General features: G+C 40.6%; 1 protein-coding gene across 1 annotated transcript in view; it reads right to left on the bottom strand.

Annotated features, from left to right (window-relative positions):
• plcl1 (phospholipase C like 1 (inactive)) overlaps positions 1–18747 on the bottom strand; it is a 158801-nt gene extending 140054 nt beyond the window's left edge. Inside the window, exon 1 of the mRNA XM_023336621.1 lies at positions 17847–18747. Within this exon, the coding sequence (XP_023192389.1) occupies positions 17847–18035 (189 nt within the window). The 5' untranslated portion in view covers positions 18036–18747. The remainder of the gene's footprint in view (positions 1–17846) is intronic.
• Positions 18748–25353: the final 6606 nt, after the last annotated feature.

Consider the following 25353-nt stretch of genomic DNA (forward strand, 5'->3'; position numbering starts at 1 on the left):
GAGAAGTACAACAAACGACTGCAGGCTGTTGTCCATCCAAAGGAAACGGGAGCAAACAGAAGAGCGGCTGCTGAACGGATGTAAAGTTAGTTTACCCCTAAAGAACACAGCCACAAAGATGATTACTCAAGTAATTCAGTTAGCGACCACCGACTACCTGCCTTGCTCAGGGGCTCTTCACACAGAATTAAGACCACGTAAGTTCTCTGTCTACATATAGGTGAAGCTGTTGCCTTATAGACAATCGTCCAGCATCCAGCAGAGTCTGACACCAGCCTCCCACAAACCCCTAGAAAAATTAGGCCTACATAAAAAATGTATGGATGGAAATGTTCTGCTCCGTCGATGCAGTGCCTCGTAACGCGCTTCCATAACGATACTTACAGTTTTGCACGTCTTCCTAGAGTGGTGCAGTGATGCTGCTAGATGATGGAAGAACATGCTAAGACAAAACACTTGTGACAGGTTTGACATGTACTCCAGCAAGTAACCTAATGCATTGTCCTCAACAGTAAACTATCGGAACCTTGGCAACCATCACCTGCTGCATTATGCAAACATGAGGGCAAGAAGACTTTACCAAGATCCTGGAAGGACTATCCAGGTTTCCTTAAGATTATAGAGCCGCCTTGATTCTGCATCGAGGGTCCCTTAAAACACTTTACATGCAAATGAATGATAATGGCTCTATTTATTACCATATTTGGCAGATTATTCAGAAATAAGCATAATAGGGACAAAGTGTGACTCTTACCCCAAAATCAAAGGCAACATTGTAAATGTGTGGAAAACTTTGCCGATGCTCTGCTAATGTCAAGAAAACACAATTTACCAATTGCTGCGTTTCCACTGAAAAGAAACAGAATTAAAATCACTCAGGAATAAATTTGACCACAGGATAAGTTGCAATAAGTTGTTAAAAGACTCTCAACCCAGCAAATATAGAAATATTAAGGAATCAGCATTTGTCCCCTCCCTCAACTAAAACTGTTTTTAACATTTATTTCTATACAGTTCTACTTCCTTTACCTCAGCTGACTGGTAAGCTAACTTTTACTCAGGTTTTTTTTTAGCAGTTTTAAAGTTTCAAACCTGAAACCAAAAAACTAGTACGTGCTTCAGATTTATGTCTCCGCAATATGAGTAATAAATGTTCACACACACACACACACACACACACAGAGAGAGTTTGGGAAAGCGGAATGAGAAGGAGGAGGTGATTTGGGATTAGGGTGAGTTTTGTCCTGCGTATGGTGTTGCCATAGCAGCAAGTGAGTGTGTGTGGTGCCAGGATTCTCCACTGGTCCCGCAGTCACAGAAAATTCCTTCGTTGTAAGAGAGATGAAATACATCCTATACACACACACACCCCGACAAACACACACACCTGAAATCAGCTTGTTCTAACAGACTAGGACAACAGTTTATATGCGTGTCCTGCCAACTCTCAACAAGACTTAACTTTCTGGTAAGTCGGGGCACACCCACTGTCTTTGTAACCCAACATGCCAGCTGGAGTGAAAGCACAGTGTTGATAATGCTGAAAACACGATGATGAGAGTAGGAGCGGCCTTATGATCGAACTGTGAGAACGGACTCAGCTAACACTCCTTCCCTTCAAGCGAGGCAGTGGGAGTGAGAGGGTCTGCAATCAGTTCAGCTCTCGCTGAAAGAAATACGTGCTTGTGACCATGCATAATGGCGGCATCATTAGAGCCGCTCCTGCTCTGCTGGACCGAGAAAACAGTCAATAAAAATGACCTTTTACTGACAGACATTCTTCATTGAGGCCGTTGTATCAGACTTTATGGGGACCCTTTGTGAAAATAATGGCATTGCTACCATGGATGTTGGGTTGCACTTTTTTTCAACTGGTGTTTTTGACTAAACAAATCGAGTTTTTTTTTTGCTAGTGGAGAGGATTTATTTTTTAAAAAAGCTTCATTAGTTAAACCTCAGAGCAATAAGCAGTTGCCACTAAAAGTAAGATAACTCCCATTTAAGAATCAATATCTGGTCCTAATTCCATTTCCAACATGAGACTAGGCCTGTCACAATAACAAACTTTGCTGGACGATACATTGTCCCAGAAGTTATCGCGATAAATGATGATATTGTTGTTTTGAGACCATTTTCAAGAAGTATGATGAAATAGCATAATAATGCAAGAACACATTTTGAAAGAACAATAAACTTTCAATTCTAAAGAACATTTAACACTGGAACTGGAAGACGTTTTAAAACATCTAAAATAAATAAACAAAACAACAGAAAAAAAGAAACAAAATGAATTATAAAGTCTTTGTAAAAAAATGTTTAAAAAGTCCTTCTGACAAAGGGCTGGTTGAGACCAAAACACCAAACTGAAGACTTTTGTCATCTAGTTTTTGGTAGAAAGAAATAAATAGATAATCAATAAATTATGCAAATGAAAATTATTGAGCTCGTTTTAATTTATCATACGATTAATTGGTTTATTGGTTATTGCAACAGGCCTACTTGAGACGTGTTTTTGTGCAGAAGGGCATTTTTTAAAAGTAGTAATAAAAAAAAGACATTTTCATCGACTACCAGAAAAGAATTATTATGGCTATTGCCCCTTTAAAACTGAATCAGTTAAAACCTAATTTGGTTATGATCCAGCCACTGTTTCCCTCCTCTTCAACATCAGGTTGCAAAGCAGACAGGTCCAGGTGGGAGACAGTATCCACTGCATTCTGTCCTAACCTCCAAAGGAGGGCATCAGATACGCGAACCACCTCGACTGACTTGTTTCAGCCAAAGTATAAGCTGAAAACCTCGCCTCATGTCAAGGAAGACCTTGGCTACCCTAAGGAAGAAGCTAATTTTAGCCAGCCGTGCTGTGGGTCTTGTTCTCATGGTCGGGTTCTGTACCTCATCACCAGAGCTGAGGGCTGGAGCCTCGATGGGACAGTAAACGAAGAGCGTCACCTTTTGGCTCGACTCTCTCTCAATCCTGACGAGATCAGTGCCGTCATTACTGCAGGCAAAGTCCTGATCCGTCCACCTGCCATCACTCATTGATGGGGCAACAGGAGACTGCTGAGACTACGAACAGCTACATTGCTTGTAAAATGTCACTTTTTAATTGCTACTGAGGGAACTATTATGGTTTTATTGTTGAGACTGTAGAAAGTTGAAGCGTATGGAATCAGATAGATGAGGTCATCAGCTCTCATCAGGACTCACAGGAAGCCGTTTGAAAGTCAAATCACAAAGTTGACATGAATGATTCCTGCTCTGTTCACGACACAGTGAGCTGATTTCCCTACCAACCAACATAAACCAGTTCTTTCAACACATTTATCTTTTGTTGCTACAAACTTAATTCTTCCTGGGTAACTCCTGGCATGTTGATAGATGGCATCCTGCACCACTTTCACTTCTGCATCACACCGAATTAGCATTCCGGTCCCTGGTGTCTCGTGTTTAAAGGGGCTAAATCCTGCGACCATTTTAGAAAGAGTAACCCAAATCCAGTTCTGGTTGCTAAGGAAGACAAAACAAATAATTCTAGGCCAAGAAGGTGGACAAGAATCTACCTTCCATCATCTACAATGATTTACAGATCCCTTTTCAAAAAACAAAAAGAAAACTCCCGTCTTGCTTTCCATCATTCAGATGTTGTGTTTAGTTTATTTCTGAGCAGGTAAAAAACAAATGATGTAAAAAATAAATAAATAAAAGTGAATTTTTGTGTCATGCGAGTGTTATCTTGACGAAGGCAGGAGGTTTGGACACCACAGCTCTAGTTTCCAGAAACTCATCAGGTTAGTTCGCAGCAGCTGCGTTTCCACTGACTGAATGATATTATTGTGCAATTTGACATTTCAAAAAGAAATTCACCTAATGGAAACGTGCCAATTTTGAAATAAACTCTTTTTGGCATTAGGATGAGGTGGAGATTTTTTTGGCGGTATGAAAGTTGTTTGATTTCACAAAACTGCAATGGAAATACTTTTTTTTATTTTGCATCACATGATCAACAATCAGACATTGCCACAGATGCAAACCATAAAGGAGACGACAGGAAGCATTTAGAAGATATTTTAAGGATTTATCATGAACAAACTTATTCACGCGTTACTCTAATTGCAGTTCTTATTTAATGGAAACGCAGCAATTGCAAAATTGTGTCTTTTCAACATTAGTGGAATATTGACAAAGTTTTGCACACATCAGTGACAGAAACGCAGCTACTGGTAGCTAAACTGATTGTCCAGTCTCCTGTACTAAGCAGCTGCTTCTTGCTTCCTGCAGCCTGAGTCGTCGGTCGAGGCGTCACACCTTTGGATTTGGCGTCTTTACAGAGCGGGGTTGAATCCAACCAGACGCGGCCGGTCGGCCTGCACTGCCCTGCTGCCTGCGTTGTGTTGGTAGTGTGTTCTTCCTAAGTGTCTGTGATACCCTCCAGGCTGAAACCCAACACAGCAAAGCGAGCTGACATGCAGTCTCTGGAGTTTTCCCCGATGACTACACCCGGAGCTAACGCCACGCACCGCTGAGCAGACACACACTGCAAACTGCCTCCGCCTAGATGGGATGATTTTTGTTCCCACCACCCCACTTCCCCCCAACTCCACACATTGTTTTTAGTATTTTACTTTTTATGTTCAGCATTTGGCAATTTGCTTTCAACAAACGGCCGGACCACGTTTCGTTTTATCTGTCTGCGTCTCCTCGCGCCCTGGAGATGGTTATTCTCTCTTCCTGGCATTTCATCTGCTTCCTGATTTTTTTTTCTCTCCAACAGAAAAGTTTGGAAGAGGACAGACAGCCGGCGTCAGGCGGGACAGCTGACAGATGAGTTTCTGCGCGTGGATTCAACAGGGGTTGGTTAGAACGGTTTTGCAGAATTGAACAGCTCTCCGTTGTCCTTGCCAACAGTCAACCGAACTTTCAGCTAGTTTGTATTTAAATCGGTTATTCAAACGTAAAAGCCTCTGTGTGCGCTGCAGACCTTGGCTGCGCTGAGTAAAGGTCACTTTAAATCCCACATTGTTCACAGTAACTCCAATAACAGACATGAGTGCTCACACATGAACTGCAGTGACTCACTCTGCTCTCATCAGCATCCTCCAAGACATACAAGCCTTACAGAGCTGAAAACATTAAAACGTCGTTTCAACGCACTGCGGCTTTTATCCTCCAACCGCACCAAAAAAAACAATGTTTTTTTCACTTGGCATTTTTGTGGTTTTGAAAAAATAAAAATTGCCTTTATATTTTAATGATTTTTATAACACAAGCTGATTTCTAATCACTGCTAGGTATAGTTACTAATTAAATATTCATCAGATCCGGAAACTGGTCAGGATCTGACGAGGTTTCGGTACAAAACACAAAAAAAGACTATAAGATTTCCACTGAGTTTCATCCACATTTCATCTGTAGAGGTCTGTCTACAGATGAACACTGACGAAAACTGAGCTAAAAGGTGTATTGGTTGTTAAAATTAAGACAAAATAAAAATGATCAGGCATTGTTTCTCTGCCTTCATATGAAACAGAAAAACAATTCCCAACTCAAACAATACACAACTTAAACCTATTTATTTGCATAAATGTCAAATTCATTTTAGGCTTTTATAGGTTCATTTTTGCAGAAGATAACTAGGGCCACTGAAAAAACAAAAAATAAGTCAAATAAAATAAAAAGGAAATCTGACTTTTGATCCAAGGAGATTAAAGTTTGAATTCTTAACATTTTCAGTGGCTCTTATCGCCTTCTGTACATTTTAATAATGAAAAACAAAAAAGAAAATGGAAAGGTGTTGAAGAATAAGACATGGATGAACAAGTTTAAAATGCTGCGGATTTTATTTTACTCGCAGAGACTCAAAAATATCATGAAAAGCATGATTACAAAAGGAAAACCCTTATAACGGAGTAGAAACGAGTTATGCAGAGTCGATGCTAGTGGCAGACAGTCAAGAGGAAAGCATTGAAGAAGCCTGGTCAATGTTTAAATAGCTGCTGTGGCAACTTGAACCAAAGCGGATCGTTTTGGAGAAGCCAATAATCCCAGACTTACTTCCTACATGCCTGTACCACACATGCAGCGCTTCAACCTATAAAATATAAGACAGATTATTTATCACCCAGAAAGGGTGCTAATATGCGATTTCACAAATGAGCTCTTCTAGTACCTCGTTTGCATTTTCACACCAAGTTCTTAAAAAGATCAGACACCAAATGTTACAAACAAAGGCCCCAAAAATACTCAATTATCACTGATTATTTAGTGTTAAACGTCGAGGAAGGTGTCGCTTTCATCACTTCTCCGTTTTCAGCAAAGAAAGGACGGAGACGAGATCTTCCCGACAAAACGTTGGCGATGACAACACATGGTGCTTGCATCGCCTCTGTGTCCGCTGATCACACAAACTCATGACCGGCAGCCGCACCGAGGTCTGTTCCAGGGGAGACCAGGAGCAGAGTGGCACTGCTGGACAGAGGGCCCTCAGAAACAAAGGCACCCCGTCACAGGAGACGCATTGTCCTCCTACTTGACCCGCTTTCCCAGGAGCAAACGAACCGCCGAGCGGCCAGTGGCCCGGCGCGGCGCGGACCGAGAGGGGAGACAAAGAGAGGACAATGCAGGAGGGAACAGAGGGGAGAAAACTGAAAGTGAGGTTGTATGAAGGAATGAACCTGGGGTTGGAAAGTCAGAGTCGACATGGGGAAGAAGGACGAGGAATCCACACGCTGCTCTGTCTGAGGACGACAAAAATAAACTCAATTCAGACATAAACAAGCTTCTGCCTGTGGCCTTCAAATGAAAGTCCAGGACTTTTCCATGACTTCCAGAACCGGATCAGTGGCACGTTGCACACTTTGCATTTTTTTAACCTCAGTTTCCCAGCTCATAATTACTTTTGAAGGAATCTTGTAGCTGATAACAGGCCATGGTCTATAAATCATTTGTTTGTTTTTCAACCACTTTGATTCAAACATCCAATCAGCTCTTCTGACAGTCAGGAGATTGTGGACACTCAGCTGCCTTTATTTAAAACAGGAGTATCTGGGGGAGGGATGGGGGGTGCAATGCTGAAAATAAATGTAACAATCCTAAAAATATATATATATATTGTTAATCAAAACATTGTTTCTTAGGATTGTGATGATAATGCAGTCCTGACATCCTTGCTGTGTGTTCAGCCCAGTGACATCAGGAACTCTGCAGGGATCTGGTTCTGACTTCAGGCACTAGTTAAGGCTTAGCAGAGCTTCGTCAGCTGCTCTAACATGTAAACAACTCTCCCACCGCGGTTCTTCTTTATCATAACTAATATTAGAGCCAGCAAAAAGCACAGCCCAGCTATACATGAATCAAACTCTTAAACTAAGAGATTTTAGCCGGTTGCCACTGACGACATTAAGTAGAAATTGTGGACGACAACATGGGTTAGCTAACATTTTCTGGCTTAATGCAGTTTTGTCATGTTATTCATATTATTCACTCATCAAAAACTTCCATTCCTCATAACTGCCCCACTGAGCTCCTTCAGACTAGCCAGCAGCAAATAGCAAACACCGACAGGAGCTACTTCTCAGTCCAGCGCTGGTAAAAATGTTAAAGGCTTAACAGAGGAGCCATGTTGTGATGACTTCCTGAAGGCAGAGCTTCATTTAGAGCAGGAGGTTTTTTAAAGAGACAGAGGCCTAATTTTATGCTGTTAAACTATGAAGTCAAATTTCTTTTAGGTCATGTTGATATATCCATAATTTTATAACTGAAAGTAACATCATTATTTTATTGTGCTGTAAAATGGCACAATGTCCCAGGAAAAATACAGAAAACTGCCCCTTTAGTCCACCTGAAATTGTGCATAATTTTATATTTCTATATCACATCCTTTTAAAATATTAAGATAGTTGTTCTGATCAGTTACTCGGTACTTTTCACAAAATACCTTTTAAAATTCATTTCAGTGTTTGTTTACTGCCATTTCACAACAAATAGTGTCTCAAGGCGCTTTACAAAAAGTCATTTCAATTCAATCCTACATACACTCCAACTGATTCCAGTTATCCAGCAGTGCATTAAGCTCAGTTCATTATTCAAATTCATTTCTAAAGTTTCTATCTAAAAGAGCCCAGCAGAGCATGAGGCCTGTGACTTTGAGGCATTTACTCCCCGAACTCGAGGTTCTGCTCTTAAATCATTTGTAAGACGGCTACTTTTTAATTTACTAAAATATGTTGAAGTAGTTGAAATAGTACACAATGAAGTATACGGTTGTGACATGACAAACTAAAATATGTTGAAGAGTAAGTTACTCTTACTAAAAGCCTCTGAAACAGACTTTAACAATATTTAGGATCTTAAGATTAAAGTATGGACTAGGATGTCAACTCTATGTTGTCAGGCTTAATATCTACTTGAGTCCAAATCAGGAAACCAAAAGACAAGTGTGAACACGCCCTTAGTTAGTGACAGTTAAAAGGAAGTTAGCTGGTGCACAGCATCATGTTCACAGGAGAGGGTGGACTGGTTTTAAGACACTATATGCCTTTTATATATATATACTATACTTTTATACTATATATTTTTTTTTTCTTGTTTGTTTGTTTTTTCTCAACCCTGGTTCAAATTTCCTTATAGTTTTACACAAATTCCACAAATTCAGCTGGAATAGTGAGAAACGAGCCAACATGAGGCCCCACACAGCAAAACTGAAAACCTTTTTATTCAGAGTGAATGTGTTCTTGTCAAGGAAAGTTGTACTGATTAAACTTTAGCTTTAATAACATAAAGCTACATAATTTTTAAAGTTTAATCAGTAATACTTTTATAACAAATTTATGTCAGATCATGATTTCTTGGTTAATGTCAAGTTGTCATAACAAAGACATTTTGAATAATGTCAACTTTGTAGCAAAAGTGTCATGATTTACCGAATGACACTTTATGACAACAGTCATAAATATTCATGAGGACTAACTCATGTATATGACAGGTGTTATGTCATGATTATGACGGTGTCATAACATCCTTATTCATAACCCGTCAAATAAAGTGTTACCGGAACGTTTAAGTCTTTCATCATATTATGATGTTATTCCCTCATCAAAAACATACCTGGAGTGTTGCTGTGATTCTTTAATGCATGTTTGGGAAATCCTTTAATCTCCATGGCAACCTTTTATCTGTGCAAAACGCTGTGGTGGACCAAGCTCTGCCTTTGGGGGATGAAGCTCCTCCTCAGGGTTGCAGATTCGAAACTTCCACCTTATACAACCTTAACACATAATACTGCCCTTTAAATTATCTAAGGAAAATTATTTTAAAAATCTCTCTATATTTTGAGATTCATCATTCGGAGCCTGCTGAGCTAAAGACCAGAAGATTCTGGGTCCAGTCTGGCTTTTCAGAGAATCTCAAAAACCGGCAGAGTGCAGAATAGGAAAACTGTTTTCCATCACAATCGCACTGATAAGAGAGACCTCTATCAGCCAGCATCGCGCCCAGGAAGGAGTCCATAAACCTGGATGACGCTGAGGAAGCCCAGAGAGAAGCTGAACTCTGACAGTCAGTTGGTGACTCTAGACAGAGACGGCATCCATCAGCGCTCTGCCGACACATCAGCTTGTCAGGAAGACGTCTGGCTAAACCTTCCCCTGAGCCTTATCCTGGAAAGCCTGAGCACAAGTGTGTGTGCGTGTGTGTGTTTTCATTCACTAGTGATCCCACACGGCTCTCCCTGGTCTACCACAGTGTGTTTATTCGCCTTACTGTAATGCTGTAAACTAAAAGCGAATGGGATGCTGGGGGGAAATGAATATAACAGCCTAATGAAGTCAACTTGACAGAGATTAATATCCTGTAAGTGACTCTTTAACTGTGATAAAGCAGCATCTGGTAGAGGTTCAAGTTCCACTGATAAAACATTAAGGAGTGAAAACAATTCTGAATGTGACAAAGAAGTTTCTGTGTATTTTGGGGATTAAAGCTCAGATCGTCACTTAGTCTTCAAACGCCGTCACGGCATTTCCGACGTGTGGTCTACAGATTTTGTAATATGAATGGACACCAGATTTTTCCACTCCTTTTTGGCCTGGTGCACTCTGCAGCGCTCTAGACGTACAATTATTTCCTACTTGTTAAACTAGACGGAGCGAGGAAGTTATTTCTGGCATCATGGTCAAGAGGTCACTGACTGCTGGAGCCTTTTCAGGGCGTATTGGACACAAATCTTTTCCCTGCTGAATCATGAGAAGAAAAATGAACAATTGCTTCCCTGGCATGTCTGAGAAGAAAGCTTGATTCCAGTCGTTTCAATGCCACGATGCCTCCGAGGTGTTTTTAAAAGCTCAAAGCTCTGAAAGGTGAGTAGATCCTGAGAAATTCATATGTTTGATACAAAATGATGCCATTTAAAATTAAATCTATCTGATACCAATATCTGAAAAATGTTTTCAGATCCATTGGTGACAATGCACCCAAGCCATAAGGGCAGATTTATTCAGTCTAATTCTATGCTTTGCGTTTTGAGTGACGTCTTTATTTATTATTTATCTTACATTATATTTAGAAATTCTAATTAAACTTTCTGAACCATTTGAAGGAAAGTTTATCAATATTTTCAGTATTAAATAGAAAATTCAATATTACATTTTCAATTTAATATTGAAAATATTAAATATGACTATCTTGGTCATGTTTGACCAAGATTTATTCTACATTGGTTGTTCTACCCCTAACTACACTGACTGAACTAATTAAAGTTATTTTTCCACGTTTGACCAAGCTAGTGAAGCTGGTGGTATATTCATGTGTGGTGTACTGGTGCAGAATTATCAAATACATTTGTAATTCAGTATATTTATGTCTGTGTTTGAAAAAAAAAACATTTTAAATCAGTTTATCTCTGTTTTTTCTGTATCACATACGAATCGGTCGATGCTAAGTCTCAGATATAGACATTGGTATCGGTAGAGACAAAAATTGGATCAGTGCAAAGTAGAGACATTCCTCTAAACACTTGCAGGTGTCATTTCAGAGAAAAGTAGTTCCACAAAGTACTGAGTATTGACACACATTTGTCTTGGTAAATCATTCAGAAAGCATGTATCAGTTTTCTTCAACCTGGATGAAAGGTAAAAACAACCCAAATACATCACATATTGACCTTCCACTAAGACTAAGGACAAATACATTTTTAATCAAGTACATTTATGTTTGCATTTAAAAAAAAATAAAAAAGTAATTTTAAGTCAATCCAGCACCGCTTTTCTGCTTCTGATCAGCACTGGCTGATAATAACCTTCAGATATCGGAATCGGAAGTGAAAAAAGTGGATCGGTGCGTCCCTCGTTAACGATAGTACATCAAGCTGCATTAAAAAGTTGTAAAAGAACTCGCTGAGTCCAGATCGCCTGCAGCTCTGCAGATACTATCACTGCATCCATGCATCAGCTCTGAGCCTGCAGAAGAAGTGATTTAATCGCCTGCATGTGGGATTGTTGTGGTAAGGTGAGCCGTGCCGCAGGCGGCCTCACCCTGACTTTGTTTTAACCCGTTCAGCTCAGAACCTGTGCAGGTCTGTCTGTGTTTAATCGGGTCTAAAGAGGTCGGCAATAAATAAATGAACTCTGCGTTTTAGCGCCGTGATCCAGAAAAAAGAAAGTGATTTGGTCCAAGAAGGAGAAAGAAAATATTTAGACACTTCAATGGCTAAAATGGAGAGACCTTTGTAGTTTCTTACTTGAAGGACTAATATATAATGTTCCTAATCGAAGAAATGTTGGTTCTGGGTTAACAAGACACTACTCTGATCTCTGTCTGTATTAACTTTTCTGTTTTAAAATTTAAATATCACATTTGACCACATTTTAGAAGTCAAATTTAATATTGAAAATGTGACACAAAAGAATTATAATGGACATTTTTACTCTTTTTCAAGGCACGAAAGTAATTTTAAAGTGTATTGTTCCAACATGAAACGGCCTTTGGAGACACGCCTTGTTAGGTGGGAAGAAACTGCAATGATGTGTTATCAAGCACAACAGATGCCCTATTGTTAGAAAGACAGAAGAAATGATTGGGGTTTTTTTAACAGGAATATGTTGAATGTGTTTGTTGGCAACACAGAAAAACAGTAAAAACTTTGTTAAAGGGTTAACAGAGTAGTGATGCTATGATGACTTACTGAGGGCTGAGTTTCAGAAAGAGCAGGACTTTTTAAAAAGGCCCAATATCAAGGCATTACATTATGAAGTCAAATTTCTTTTGTCATATTTGATAAATACAGTATTTTTATAACTGAAGGTAACATAGTTACTTGATTGTGCTATAAAATGCCACTATATGCCTTGAATATACTCCTTTAAATAGCTTATTTTTCCACAAGCTGTCATTACAAGAAACCTGGGATTGCCACTGAATGCTTTTAAATCTCTGAGTTGGGTGCCGGTCTGTTAGACACCCAACTCAGGGGTGCTATTGTGTATTATAAGTTTGCTTATAATCTATTTAAGAAATCATATCTACAAGTCCATTACAGAGAAAAATGTACAGACATTCAAAACTTGGTCCTTTTACAAGTAAACCTGACATGTGATGTACTTTCAGACTCCCAGTCATGAAGTGAATGAACTGTTCAGGCTAACAGGCGTCAAGCTGGAAGGGTAAAAATAGGTTAATCATCAGATAAACTCAAGCATCATAAATCCTGCTTCAAAAACCAGCAGCCTCCCCACACCCAGCCTCTGAGGCATCAATGACAGACCAATCACACCACTGCCAATGGCAATTAACAAACGACCCCCTGGAGCCCCACCTCACATCACCGCCATCTGGTCAGAGATTCACAAGCCGTTTCTGAATCTCTGATCTGGTTCTTCCAAATCTCTCCGTGGTTCATTTGTGTCGCTTTGTGGTAGGAATCTTTTTTCTTTTTTCTTTTTTTTTTTTGTACATTTATGATGCTTTGATATAAAACATTAAATGTTTACATTTACTTCAAGCTTGCAAAGCAGATCTGGCTCAGGGTACCAGTAACTAATTGGACCCCTGGTGGGCAGACCGTTCCAGAAATGAAAAGTGGAACCTTCTAATACAGAGATGCCCCAATTTGTAGTTAAGTTCAATACAAAAGCTGTAAACAGTCTTTTGTTTTCTTTTTATCTAAACCTTGAGACCTGAAATTAGCAGGTCATTTTTGCACCCTCAGCTCACTGCTGCTCGGCTTTAAAACTCTGAGAATGTGTCATCAAGAACTTTTACTTCAATGAGCAACGTATTAATATGTATAAGGTTGCTTTTGTGATGTAAGCTTGGTGTTGAATATCAACGATGCATTCAGCAACACGAACATGAAGTCAGAATTTTCAGCATCCAGTTAAGAAAAAAAAGACAATGCTAACAAAGAACCCAATTTCTTGTACCGACCCTAATTAGCGTGCAGCACAATGAGCTCACTGTAGGCCGGTGGTGTCCGCTGTCACCAGACCTCCATCCAGCAGAACATTTAGAGATGAGTTGGAACAAAAGATTTGCATCATGCAGCAAATGTGTGATGCTGTCATCCCAAATTTAGCCCTTAGGCAAATAAAGCAGCTCTGAATGTTAAAGAGTCCAACCCATTAAGCAGTAAGTAGAGCAAAGTGTACCTAATAAAGTGGCTGTCTAGAATCATTTTTAATTCTTGAAGAAGCAAAATGGGGGAAAAAAGAACAATAAAAAGAGCCCTAACCCTAATCTTTGAAAAAAATATGATCACCAACACACAAAACAGTGTCGCTAAAGTCTAGTTGATGTTTTTAGGTGTATTACTGTTGGTCTTATTTTTTTCATAAAAAGATTTAAAAAAAAAAAAAAACATTTCCTGACATCTGATGCAGATCTGATAACGGTTTAGCCAACACACAGCGTGGCTGCATGATATTAGAGAAACGTGATAATATCGATGGAAGTCACCATGACGATGTAATTTGCCATAAATTCAGTTTGAGGTTTGGGGTGTTTGCATATGGCTACTAGATTTTGTGCTTGAGAAGTCTGTCTCCAATATGCAAGTCATGCGCTAACTCTTAGTTGATCATTTTCCAGGTCATCCGTGCTTTTGAAGACGAGGGCCTTGACCTTTTCCACGTTTTCTGTTTCATTTGATAAAGATTCTGGAGATTGTTGTTCATGTAGTTTGTAACTCCAAATAATTTGCAGAAGGATTTTCAGAGCGCACCTCAAAATAATTGGAGAGAAGCTCAAATGCCTAGGTGCAATGCTAGCTTTGATGCTATTGGCTGGTGTTTGCAAAGCAGCCAATCCAAGAAAGTCATTTATTTTCTTTGGCATTGATTGACTGTACGACCGAAAGCAGAAATAAGGACAACTGTAGCATGTTAGCCTATGCTAACTGTTTGTATTAATGCATGTTCAGGTGTACTTAGAGTTTAAAATCTTAAATGCAAAGTTCACATGCAGTTAATTAGTATAGATGATGTATCAGCATGTTGAAGGAGTGTCATTAAAACTGAGTGCTAAGGTGTAACCCTAAGACGTGTTGCAAGATCTGAGACTTGAAGTTAGTTAAACATAAGATGCCTCTTTAATTTAATACATTATCTGAGCTGAAGATAATGTATTAAGTCACCAGGAAATGTGATGGTTTCTAATAAATGAGACATTTTTAGAACCTCGACTCCAAACACAGAGCCAAGGTTCGTAAGCTGATGTGAATGTCAACATGTTTTATGACAGGTTATATTAGAGTCAGCCATTAATGTGAAGCTCATTAAAAATAAGTACTCAGCAATATCTGAACAATCTCTGATTTTCAACCTTGAACCAGAGACAATTTTAGATTTTTAAATACACCAGTAGCCCCACAATCTTGATCAAACATGTAGAAACAACTTTAATTTGGTTAGTCGGTGCAATTAGCAGTAGAGCAGTCGATGTAAAATAAATAATAAAGACACTGATAAAACAATAAGTTGACTATCTTGGTCAATCATTTAAAAAAATGCAACAAACCTTCTTTCAAATCATTCAGAAAGTGCAATAAGGAATTCTAAATATAATGCAAAATAAATAATAAGGCATGATGTCACTCAGAGCACAAAGCACAGAACTAGATTGAATAGATCTGCCCTTATGGATCAGGTGCATTGTCACCGACACCCCATGTAGAATTGTTTCAATATCAGGGCTGATGCAGATATTAATATCAGATCGGTGCATCTTTAGCTGTGACTTGAACTGACTCATCACTCCTTGATAATTAATGACACCAACATGTTTCCATTGAGTCTCAGAGCTTCTGCTGTGATTCATATCATCCTGACTCCTCCTCTGACCGACCTCCCATCTACATCCTCCTGATCAGTCAAAGAGCTCTGTGTTCAGCTGGCTCCTGCAGATGGGGCCGACTGTCGGCCCCCGAGAACAGCGCGTGGATGAGAGCCTCCGTTCTCTGTCAGCTTACCTATCAGAAAGTGAAACATGGAGGATGACCTGACAGCGTGAGGAGGGAAACAGGCCGGAAGGTCGTAAACCTCCGCCACCGCGTCAATCTGATTCCAGGTTTGAAGCAACAAAAACCTCGTCTGGCGAATTTTAATGAGAATGAGAACCCGGGCTTACTGAGAAATATATTATTAGAATTTATTATCCACATGTCCATCATGCAGCCATGTCACACATTAGAATATCTTCTAGTGCAGCTCATGTGAGCAGAACAATGATGGAAAAAACAATGTGTAAACTGATTACTGTCTCGCAAAAGGAGCCGAAGCTTTGCAACTTTTAACTTTAAGTCACATTACAAACACTGATGTCTTGTATTTTATCAAGATCTAACCAGACAGACCAACACAAAGCATTGCATGCAGAGGAAGCCAAATAATACACGTCATTTCCTTTCTTCTTTATGACGTAAAATCTGAAAAGTGTGGTGTGATGCCCTTAAATATGAATAAATATACACCAATATGAACGTCCCCTATAAAGTGGTTTTTAGTCTGAACTGGTTTTTTATCCTGGTAAAATAAATGTTAAATAAAAAAAATAAAAAGTAATTTTGATGTTGTGGCTGATAAGATATTATACATATTACACATATTTCCCTACCACCTCACCATAAAAAGCCTTCCTAAACCCCCAGAGCTATAATGGGATGGTTGAGATCAAAAGAAGTACTTGTTAGAGTGGCCTAGTCAAAGTATTGAATCAAATCCAAATGACAATCTGTAACAAGACTTGACGACTAATGCTTAAAGACAATGTCCCTTCAATCCAACTTAAACCAAAACAGCCTCTAAATATTCAAAGTTGGTAGATATTAGAGACGCACCGATCAGATGCCAATATCTGTATCGTCCCAATATAGAAAAAAATCTAGATTGGGTAGAAGGGCAGATCTGTTCAGCCTAGTTCTATGCTTTGTGCTCTACACACCGTCACACTTTATTTATTTTACATTATATTTGGAATTCCTAATTGCATTTTTGAACCATTTGAAAGAAGATTTGTTGGAGTTTATTTATTTCTTAAATGTTTGACCAAGATAGTCAACTTATTGTTTTATCAGCTTCAGTTTCTTTATTATTAGTTTTACTTTGGCTGTTCTAACTGCACTGACTGAACAAATTAAAGTTGGTTTTCCATGTTTGACCAAGCCTGTGAAGCTGTTGGTGTATTTCAGTGCGCTGCACTGGTGCAGAGTTATCAAATAAATTTGTAATTCAGTTTATTTATGCCTGTGTTTAAAAAAAAAATAGAAAAAATTTTAGTTAGTTCAGCTGTTTTTTGGTATCGGATCGGTATCGGCCGATACTAAACAAACAGATACCGGTATCGGGAGTGAAAAAAGTGGATCAGTGCATAATAGAGACATTCCTCTAAAACTTGCAGGTGTAATTTTGGTGAAAGGTAGTTCCAAAATGTTGAGTAGGTTTATTAAAGTGCAAGCCACACTTTTCTGGGGGGCGGGGGGAATAAAACATTGAGAAAGCCTGTTCCAGTTTTCTTCCACCTGGATGAAAGAGGTCAGGTAAACCGCCACACAAAAACGCCACATATTGACCTTCCACTCAGACCTAAGAGGAGCAACCCGGCGGTTCTGATTCAGCTCAGATGAGAAGCCGCACATATCGATTACGTGCGTACATGTTGCATTCCAGCGCCTTGGTGACACATGAGCCGCATCGCCTGAGGCGGAGAGAGACGGAGTCCTATGGAGCGGAAATGTTAGACATGAAAGGTAAAGAACTCCCAAACATGATCCACTCCTACTCACGGCCCAGTGATCTGCAACCTGAGCACAGGTGAGCCCGGGGCTGACCGTGATGTCAGAAAATCAGAGAGCAGCTCAGGGGTTATCTCCATGGAAACCAAAAGCCAGCTAGCTACCATTTAACCTGGGCTCTGATAGGAGCTTAAGGAACTGACAGACTTCCAGGATGAGTTCAAACCTTAAACAAGGACCGTTAGTAGAGTTAAAGTAAACCGCTAGGAGGAGATTTGATGCGTGTTGCCATGTCTGCTTCTCTCTATGCTCAGCAAGTCTCTAAGAATTGGGTCTGACTGCTTTGACATTCCAAACAGAAGAGAAAGTCAAGGCGATGATGGGAGATGAAATCACCTCTGACTCGCCTAAAACAGGTCATTTTATCGGAAATGTGCAACAAGATGCGCATCTCCCGCAAGGAGGCGCGTCAGGAGTCAGAAAAGTGCCATGGGGGCCGGAAGGAGGGAGGGGGGGCAGACATCATCTTACAAGCCTCCCTGTAGTCACTTGTTGAAATATTTCACTTTAAAACTGAAGAGGCTTTCAAAATCATGTCACAAAACAATAAAAGACTAAACATGCTGAGTACCTTAATGATGCTGCTGCGGCGCGGTGCTGCCTTCACGGACTCCAGCAGGATGGTGTCCGAGTCCTGGCCCCCTCCACCTCCTCCGGGGAGGATGACACCGCTCCGCCGGCCGCGGGACACTCTCGGCGGGATGCAGTCCGGCGCCCCGTCGCCGTACAGCCCGTCTCCACATCCGTCACGCTCCGACATGTCGGCGGTCAGAGGGCTGGGTGGCTGGGGGGCGGGGGGCTCAGTTCAGAACAAGCGGGCTCGGGGGAGAAAGTGAAGCAATTTTAAGGGATCGGAGAAAGTTTGGTGCCCTTGTTCGGGGATGCCATTTAAAAGAGGAGCGGCTCTGTCAGCCTGACGCACACTGCTCAACTCAATTTGACTGTTTAGAAGCAGGATTTCATAGTTCCAGAGGAGAAGTCCACGCTGACTCTAGGCTGGTTGTGTTAGCGCGCTCCGCGGCGTATCTACAGCCCCGAGCATCACAGGCAGGTTCAGGTTCAGGAAGGGGGACCGACCGGTGCGCTCCCCTGGAGGCGCGCAACAAGTCCTCACCGTCTCCAGCCCGGCTCCTGGCTCCCGGTTCCCTGGAAGCGGTCAAGGCATCCAGACGTGCGTAAAGCCTCCTGGAAACCAGCAGCTGTTGCAGCGGAGGAAATCTTCCGATCCAACGTTGTTCACCAGGTTACCAGGACTACCCGAAACCGAACCGCTCCGTGCCCGGAACACGTCCTTTGGTGTCAGAGTGCAACGAGGGACCGGGCTCTCGGCGTGGCGCGGCGGATGGACCGACTCGCTCGTGCGTCGCCGCGGGTCCGTCTGATTTTCAGTCACAGCAACAGACAGCCGACTTTTGACGAGGACGAGAACACAACTGACAGGCGGTCGCGCCGCCTCTCGGGCGCCACTCCTCCTTCCACCCTGTACGCGCGGCTCCGCCCACTCCGCGAGACTGACGCGCGAGGCAGCCAATGAGCGCAGGCGCGGGGAGATTACCGAGGAAGCGCGAGCCTCCGATAGGCGGAGGTTGTGTGTTCCCTGAGACCGACGGAGCTGTCAGTATGAGGCGAGGTGTCAACAGCTGTGATGATGCTCAGACTGACTTCGGTTACTGTGGTTTTTTTGTTGTTGTTTTTTTGTTTGTTTGTTTGTCTTTTAGGTAACTGATGGGTCTCATAGGGCGGCGTATTAGGGCCATAGTAGTTAGGGGGGAAAATGAGTAAATTTCCTCCAAAAATCTCATTTTTCTAGAAAAATTTCAGAAATTTTTAGATTGTTTTCATGTTTTTTCTAGAATTTTTCTGAGAATAATCTATCAGTTTTATAGATTTTCGGGACATTTTTTTCTACTTTTTGAACTCAGATGTGGGTTTTTTGTTTGTTTGTTTGTTTTTATGTATAATGCAACTAGAAAATAAAGAATATGTCTGTTAGGGGGAGAAATGTAAAGTAAGACATTAACAATAACCTGGCTGTATAACTATGCACATCATTAAACCGATAAGCTTGGTTGAAAGCATAGCAGGTTTCTTCTTTTTTGCTTGTTTGTTTGTTTTTTGGTATGAGTCTATCACACTGGATCTACATACAACACCTTCTCTGTGTTGTCCAAATCTAACTTCCTGCTCACAGACCTGATTTGGTGCTTGGACTCACTGAAGGTGCAAAATGCCATCTTCATCTTCATTCTCCTGATGTTTTTAGGTCAAAGCTGATTAACACTTCACAGTCTCAGCCATCTTGAAAAAAAAAACCCTGACAAAACTTGGCCCCAGCATGATGCTGCCACCATGTTAAAGTGATGCGGTGTTGTCTTTGAGTCGAATGAACATGGAAACAGTGGCGACCCCAGAAGATGTTCATAGAGGCGGCCAAACCAGGCCAGTAAAAATTTTAGGTTGTAGGTTGTATTTATTTATGTATTTATTTATTGATCTGTCACGTTTAATATCTATATCTTCATTGAAGAAGATGACTCTGTATGCCTTTTCTATGACAGGATTTCCCCTTAGAGGCGCCACTTTATCCAAAATGTCAAGTTCAGTTCTTCCAGACACTCCCAGTTTCTCTACAGGTGTTGATACTTTTTATTCCTATCCTAACTGACATGTTGGGATGAAATGTATTTCCTAACAAACCGCCTGTTGTAGGAATGAAAGAATAAAAAATGACTGAAGTTAAAAAGAAATGAAAACCAGACTCCCCGCTGCTCTTTCTAAGGCTGTTCCTGAGAATAGTGAGGCTCCAAAGCGTTGAGGGATGGTTCAATCTGTGAATCTCAGATCCTTAACTGTTGTTTAGTCTTCTGTCTGAGAAGTGAGACCCTGACCTCTCAGTCCTGTCCGGTAGGTGTGGGTTCAGGGCAGCAGGCGGCTGGTAACAGTCACTGCAGAGCTGCTATAAAGGGCCGATACATTATTCATCGAAGTGGCAGCAGAATCACCTTTTCTTTCCTCTGGTGGGGAGGTCAAGGGTCAGGGAGAGGGAGGAAGCAGCACATGAGAACTGGCAGGTTTTTTTAGTATTTTGCTCATGGAGATGCTCAGCGGGGTGGACTGATGCTGGCCTTCACGACCTGCAGGCTGCTATTAGAGGGGATTTTCTCTGTCTGCTGGGAGATGTGTGGAAATATCGTCTGCTGAATTAAAAGAAAATATAAAGTAATCCTGTGAGAAACACATGCAGTCACTACAACGGGTGTTCAGAAGTGTGCTGTTCCTTAGCATAATTTACCCTATTAGTCATATTTTACTGGAAATAATTCATATTTTCCCCCTCAGTAATCCAAAAGAGCAAAACAATTAGAGACAAAATTCAGGAAGTCGTCTCAACATGGCTCCTCCATTAACCCTTTAACAAAGTTTTAACCGGCGTTGCAGTGAGAAGTAGCTCCTATAATGAGCTCAGCTGATGCGCAGTTCCACCAGATGTTTGTCAATTCCTGCTGGCTAGTCTGAAGGAACTCAGTGGGGGAGTCACAGACAGAACAGGAGTTTTTAAAGAGACAGAGGCCCAATTTCAAGGCCTTTACCAAATTACCAAGTCAAATCTCTTTTAAGTCATATTTGATATATTTACAGCTTTTTAACAACTGAAGATAACATAATGACTTGATTGTGCTATAAAATGGCACTATGTGGCAGGAAAACACATAAAATATTCACAGATTCTTATGAAAGTCTCTATAATTCATCTGCAGGGAAGTGTGAACATTTGTTAAGGATTATTATGTGGATCAGCACCACAGCTGCGGTTGAGCCATAATCCTGAAAACACACATTTCTGTGTGACAGAATAAATCCATCCATTCTGACTGACTGACTGACTGACAGCGACGGGGAGCCATCAGACATCTTATCATGGAGTTGAGGATCAAATCTAGGTGGAGGGGAAAATCATTTCTTCATCCACTTAAAATAATAAAGTTTTATTGAGTAAATCTGAGATGAAAGTGTGGTGAATCCCGGCTGAACTCTGGTCAGTCTTCTCACACGGTTGAAATACTTTGATGGTAGTCGAGATTCAGGCCCTCTGAATCCCCCCCCCCCCCCCCCACCCCCCCCTGAGTTATTATTTGAAGGTGTTCCTGGCTGAGTAGAAATGAAAGTGTGTGTATGCGTTTGTCGGTGTGTGTGTGTGCGTGTGCATGTGCGTGTGCGTGTGCGTGTGTGTGTGTGTGTGTGTGTGTGTGCTTCTGGACCTTGAGCCACACAGCTGTGGAATGTAGCCAGCTGGTGAAGCCTATTAGCACATGGGGCCCTCCAGTCACACAGCCCTGATAGTATGTGTTGAACCAGGCCACATTTTCACAGCAAAGGAATTCCTCATGTTTGTGCTTTAGTCCGTATCACCAAACATTTTTTTTTTAAATCCAGCAGGGACTGGGAATATTGCTGAGCTACATGGTGCGTGTGTGGTGACAGAAATTAGGTCGACGGATCAAAACCGTTCCAAAACATCCTCAGGTTAGACAATAAGGCCATACATTACATCGAAAACAATCAGAAGATTTTTTCTTTTTTTTTAAGGAAAGTATGTGCAGAATGAAAATATACAGCAGGGAGTTTGTGGGGTGAATACTGAACCTGTTATGTAAAATGTAAAGAAGGTGGAGTGGTTCACTTTTCCATTTACTATACAACATTAGGTTTGGTTTGGCCACAGTTTGGTCAACAAAATATGTAGTTGGTAGCTTGCTGATCATGACAAAAACGTTCCCAGTAGTCACTGAATTAACTTGAAACTGACAAAGGTAGTAATAAATAAACGTTTCCTGAAAATTGATCAGTGAAAATCACACATTGCTTTTGATTTTTTTTTTTCCACATAAATATAAAGAAACAAACTAATGAAAGGCCTGGACAACAACGATGCTTCCTGTCACTGGACATTTAGTTGCTCAACCTGTTGAGTCGATCACTCCTTCCAAATGATTCAGTGAGACTCCTGCCCCTGTCCGTGGTTTCCTGGGTTACTCCTCATGGACAAACTGCGTTTGAAACGCTGTGACTTTTTTAAAGTTTTCCTGAATATGAAAAACTGGAGAACTGAGAATTTTCAGATGCTTGATTTAAGACAAAACAAAAACGTGCATATTTACATTTCAGGCCTACAAAGTTAGTTATCATATTAATCACAGGACCAGAGTGTGATTAATATGATTTCTTTCCCCCAGTCGACTGATCGAGCATTCACCACTTTGAAATAATTTGTCTTGCAGCATATTGTGGAATTTGGGTAGAAACAAAATGGTGCCAGACAAGATATGAAATATTTGAATAAACTACAACTGGCTAGCTGTTAGCTACTAACGATTAATCGTGATTAATCACAGCACTAGCATGTGATTAATCTGATTAAGTTTTTTGATCGATTAATGAAGCCTTCACCACTGAAATCGTGTGGCAGCATTTTGTGGAACTTGGGTAAAAACAAAAGTCCACAAAATAGTGGCAGACGAGAATATTTGAAGTACCACGACTGGCTAACTGTTAGCGGCTAATGAGGATGAAGTTGGCATCTGTTTCCTGCCTGGGCTAAAAGGCTATTTCACAGTTGGTGACAATGTGGACAAACATATGATCATGACCATGTGCAAATATGAATTACTTAGCTGGTCAGCAATGAATCCAACAACCCAAATGTGACAATAATAAAACATTTTCTGTTTGTGAAAATCGGACAGAGGATTACCTGACATTATGAGCACAGAGTGAAACCTGGACTGGATCATTTCACAGTGATTACAGAACATGGCCTGGGAGGCATCAGTCTTTTTGTAATCAATCTTAGTTAATCCTTAATCTTAAAAGCCTCAGAGCAACACCGGGGAGTCGGGACAACCAGGCAGGGACACTCTTAAATAAACCCGTCATATAAAACATAAAACAGAAGCAGAGGGTTCAGATTTTGCATGAAGAAAAAAAAAACTACAATACTTGACTCTGGGGACTTTGTTAGTCTTAATTTCACGCCTTTTTCACCTTCCATTGTCTTTCATTTATTAGGTATCCAGTATTAAGAAAGACGCTGGGCACCTAATGGCCTTTACTTCCTCATACTGATGCCAATGAAGTTCAACCTCTGCATTAACTCCTGCCAAAAGTTAATTTGATTTACATTTATTTAGCATAAGAGGAGAAACACAAGAACAAACTCTCAGCAGCTTCCCAGGAGCAGCTCATCTGACATGAAACCACACTTTAAAAATAACACTCCTTGCCTTTTGGCAACAGTACAGCGTCTATAAAATGTATTTACCCTCTACAATGTATTACCTATTTTGTTGCTTTTACTAGTCAATCATGATCAACCAAATTTGGCATTTTTGACAACAAAAAATTAAGAAAAAGAAATATGAGTTTGTGATTTAATGCCTTGAAACTGGGCCTCTGTCTCTTTAAGGGTTTCACTGAGAAGTAGCTCATATGAGCTCAAGCAGATGCGCAATAACACCAGGTGTTTGCTAATTGCTGCTGGCTAGTCTGAAGGAGCTGAGTGGAGGAGTTGTGGGGGAGGGAGGGCTGCTCTGAGAGGCGGAAGCATGGAAGCTTGGAAACTGAGAGAGACTGCAGATGTCCTATAAGTGGTGAAAATGATTGGAAAAGCGCGATAAAAGTTCAACCTACTTACCATTTATAATTCTAATGTATTTATAATACTTTGATCAAACCAAGCTTGACGTTTTGTTGGGATTAATAGAAAATGATCATGTCTGAGAGCAGCCACCAAACAGACCATTACATGAAAACATGGCTGAACATTCAGCAAAGACAGATTACATGTGGAGACGGAGGTCCGAAGTACAGAGAGCAGTGACCTTGTTAAGACGCCTGAGAATCATTAAGTTCTGTCAGTATTGAGGGAAAAAAATGGATCGTGTTGATTTCCTCATCAGACGAGTCCTGATCTATTTCTCCGTGAACTGAAGAGCTTTCAAATGCTGTCAATAGAAGGTCTGATGTTGCTACATTCGGCCTTTACATGCACATAACATAAAAACAATCTGATCCCTTTCATAATCATTATTACTCAATCTGAAAATGGAAAGCAGGAGGCTGCAGCGCTTATCTGCAGTGTGTGAGTACCAAAGGATTTGATAAGATTCATACCAACTCAGAAAAATGCAGTATAGTACAACAACATAAGACATTCATGTGCAATGCAACATTTTATACACCAATCCTCTGTTGGACGTATGAATGGATGGAAATTCAGTGGTGGAGGATAGACGGTGGAGAGCAGCGGTCACAAAATGTGTCCCCTGAAGGTAAAGTTCAAAGGTCAAACTGATGCTAGTCTCTGTCACAGTGATACTGAGTTTAACTATAAGGTGCAAATAAATTCCAAAAATGTGATATTTATTCTGCACATTTTACTCAACAGAATAATTGGTAGGGGGAAAAAACAATATAGATGCAATTACTGGTTTCCATAAATATTCACAGTTTTGAATTATTACTTTTTTGGATTTAGTTTTAGCTTTCAGTTTTCCTAATCAGGAATCTATCAATAATTTCCCCAAATCCAGATTGTATTTAGGGTCACAGAGTTTTTTGTTGTCTGAACTGGTTCAATCGGTGTAAAAAATAAAAAATAAAAAGTTTTTTTCTCCTGAAGCCATATTTTAGTATATTTGGGTTTATGCCTGAACTCAATGTGATGCTGAAATATTAAATATCCTCATGCATCTTCAGCTTTCAGGGCGACAAAGATTTTAGGTCAAAACGATTTTGTCCATTTTGACAAAGAAGTCCAGTTCAGATGCATCAAACCCAGGTAGTCCTGGAGAGCTATTGTCCTGCAACTTATTGATGTATTTCTTCTAAAACTCATATTATTCAACTAATGGCAGCAATAGATCACTGAAAAGACAGCCGGCAACAGATGAGCAGTAGCTGAAAGCCAAGTTCTTACAACATAGGAAATGGTTTGGGATAGACATGACACCGGACCTGAGCAGAACCGATTCTTTAGTGATCTTTACAGTCTCATAAGAGCCAGTCTCACCGGAATATAA

Source organism: Xiphophorus maculatus, chromosome 7, assembly GCF_002775205.1.
Source record: "Xiphophorus maculatus strain JP 163 A chromosome 7, X_maculatus-5.0-male, whole genome shotgun sequence".
NCBI classification, from domain to species: Eukaryota; Metazoa; Chordata; class Actinopteri; order Cyprinodontiformes; family Poeciliidae; genus Xiphophorus; species Xiphophorus maculatus.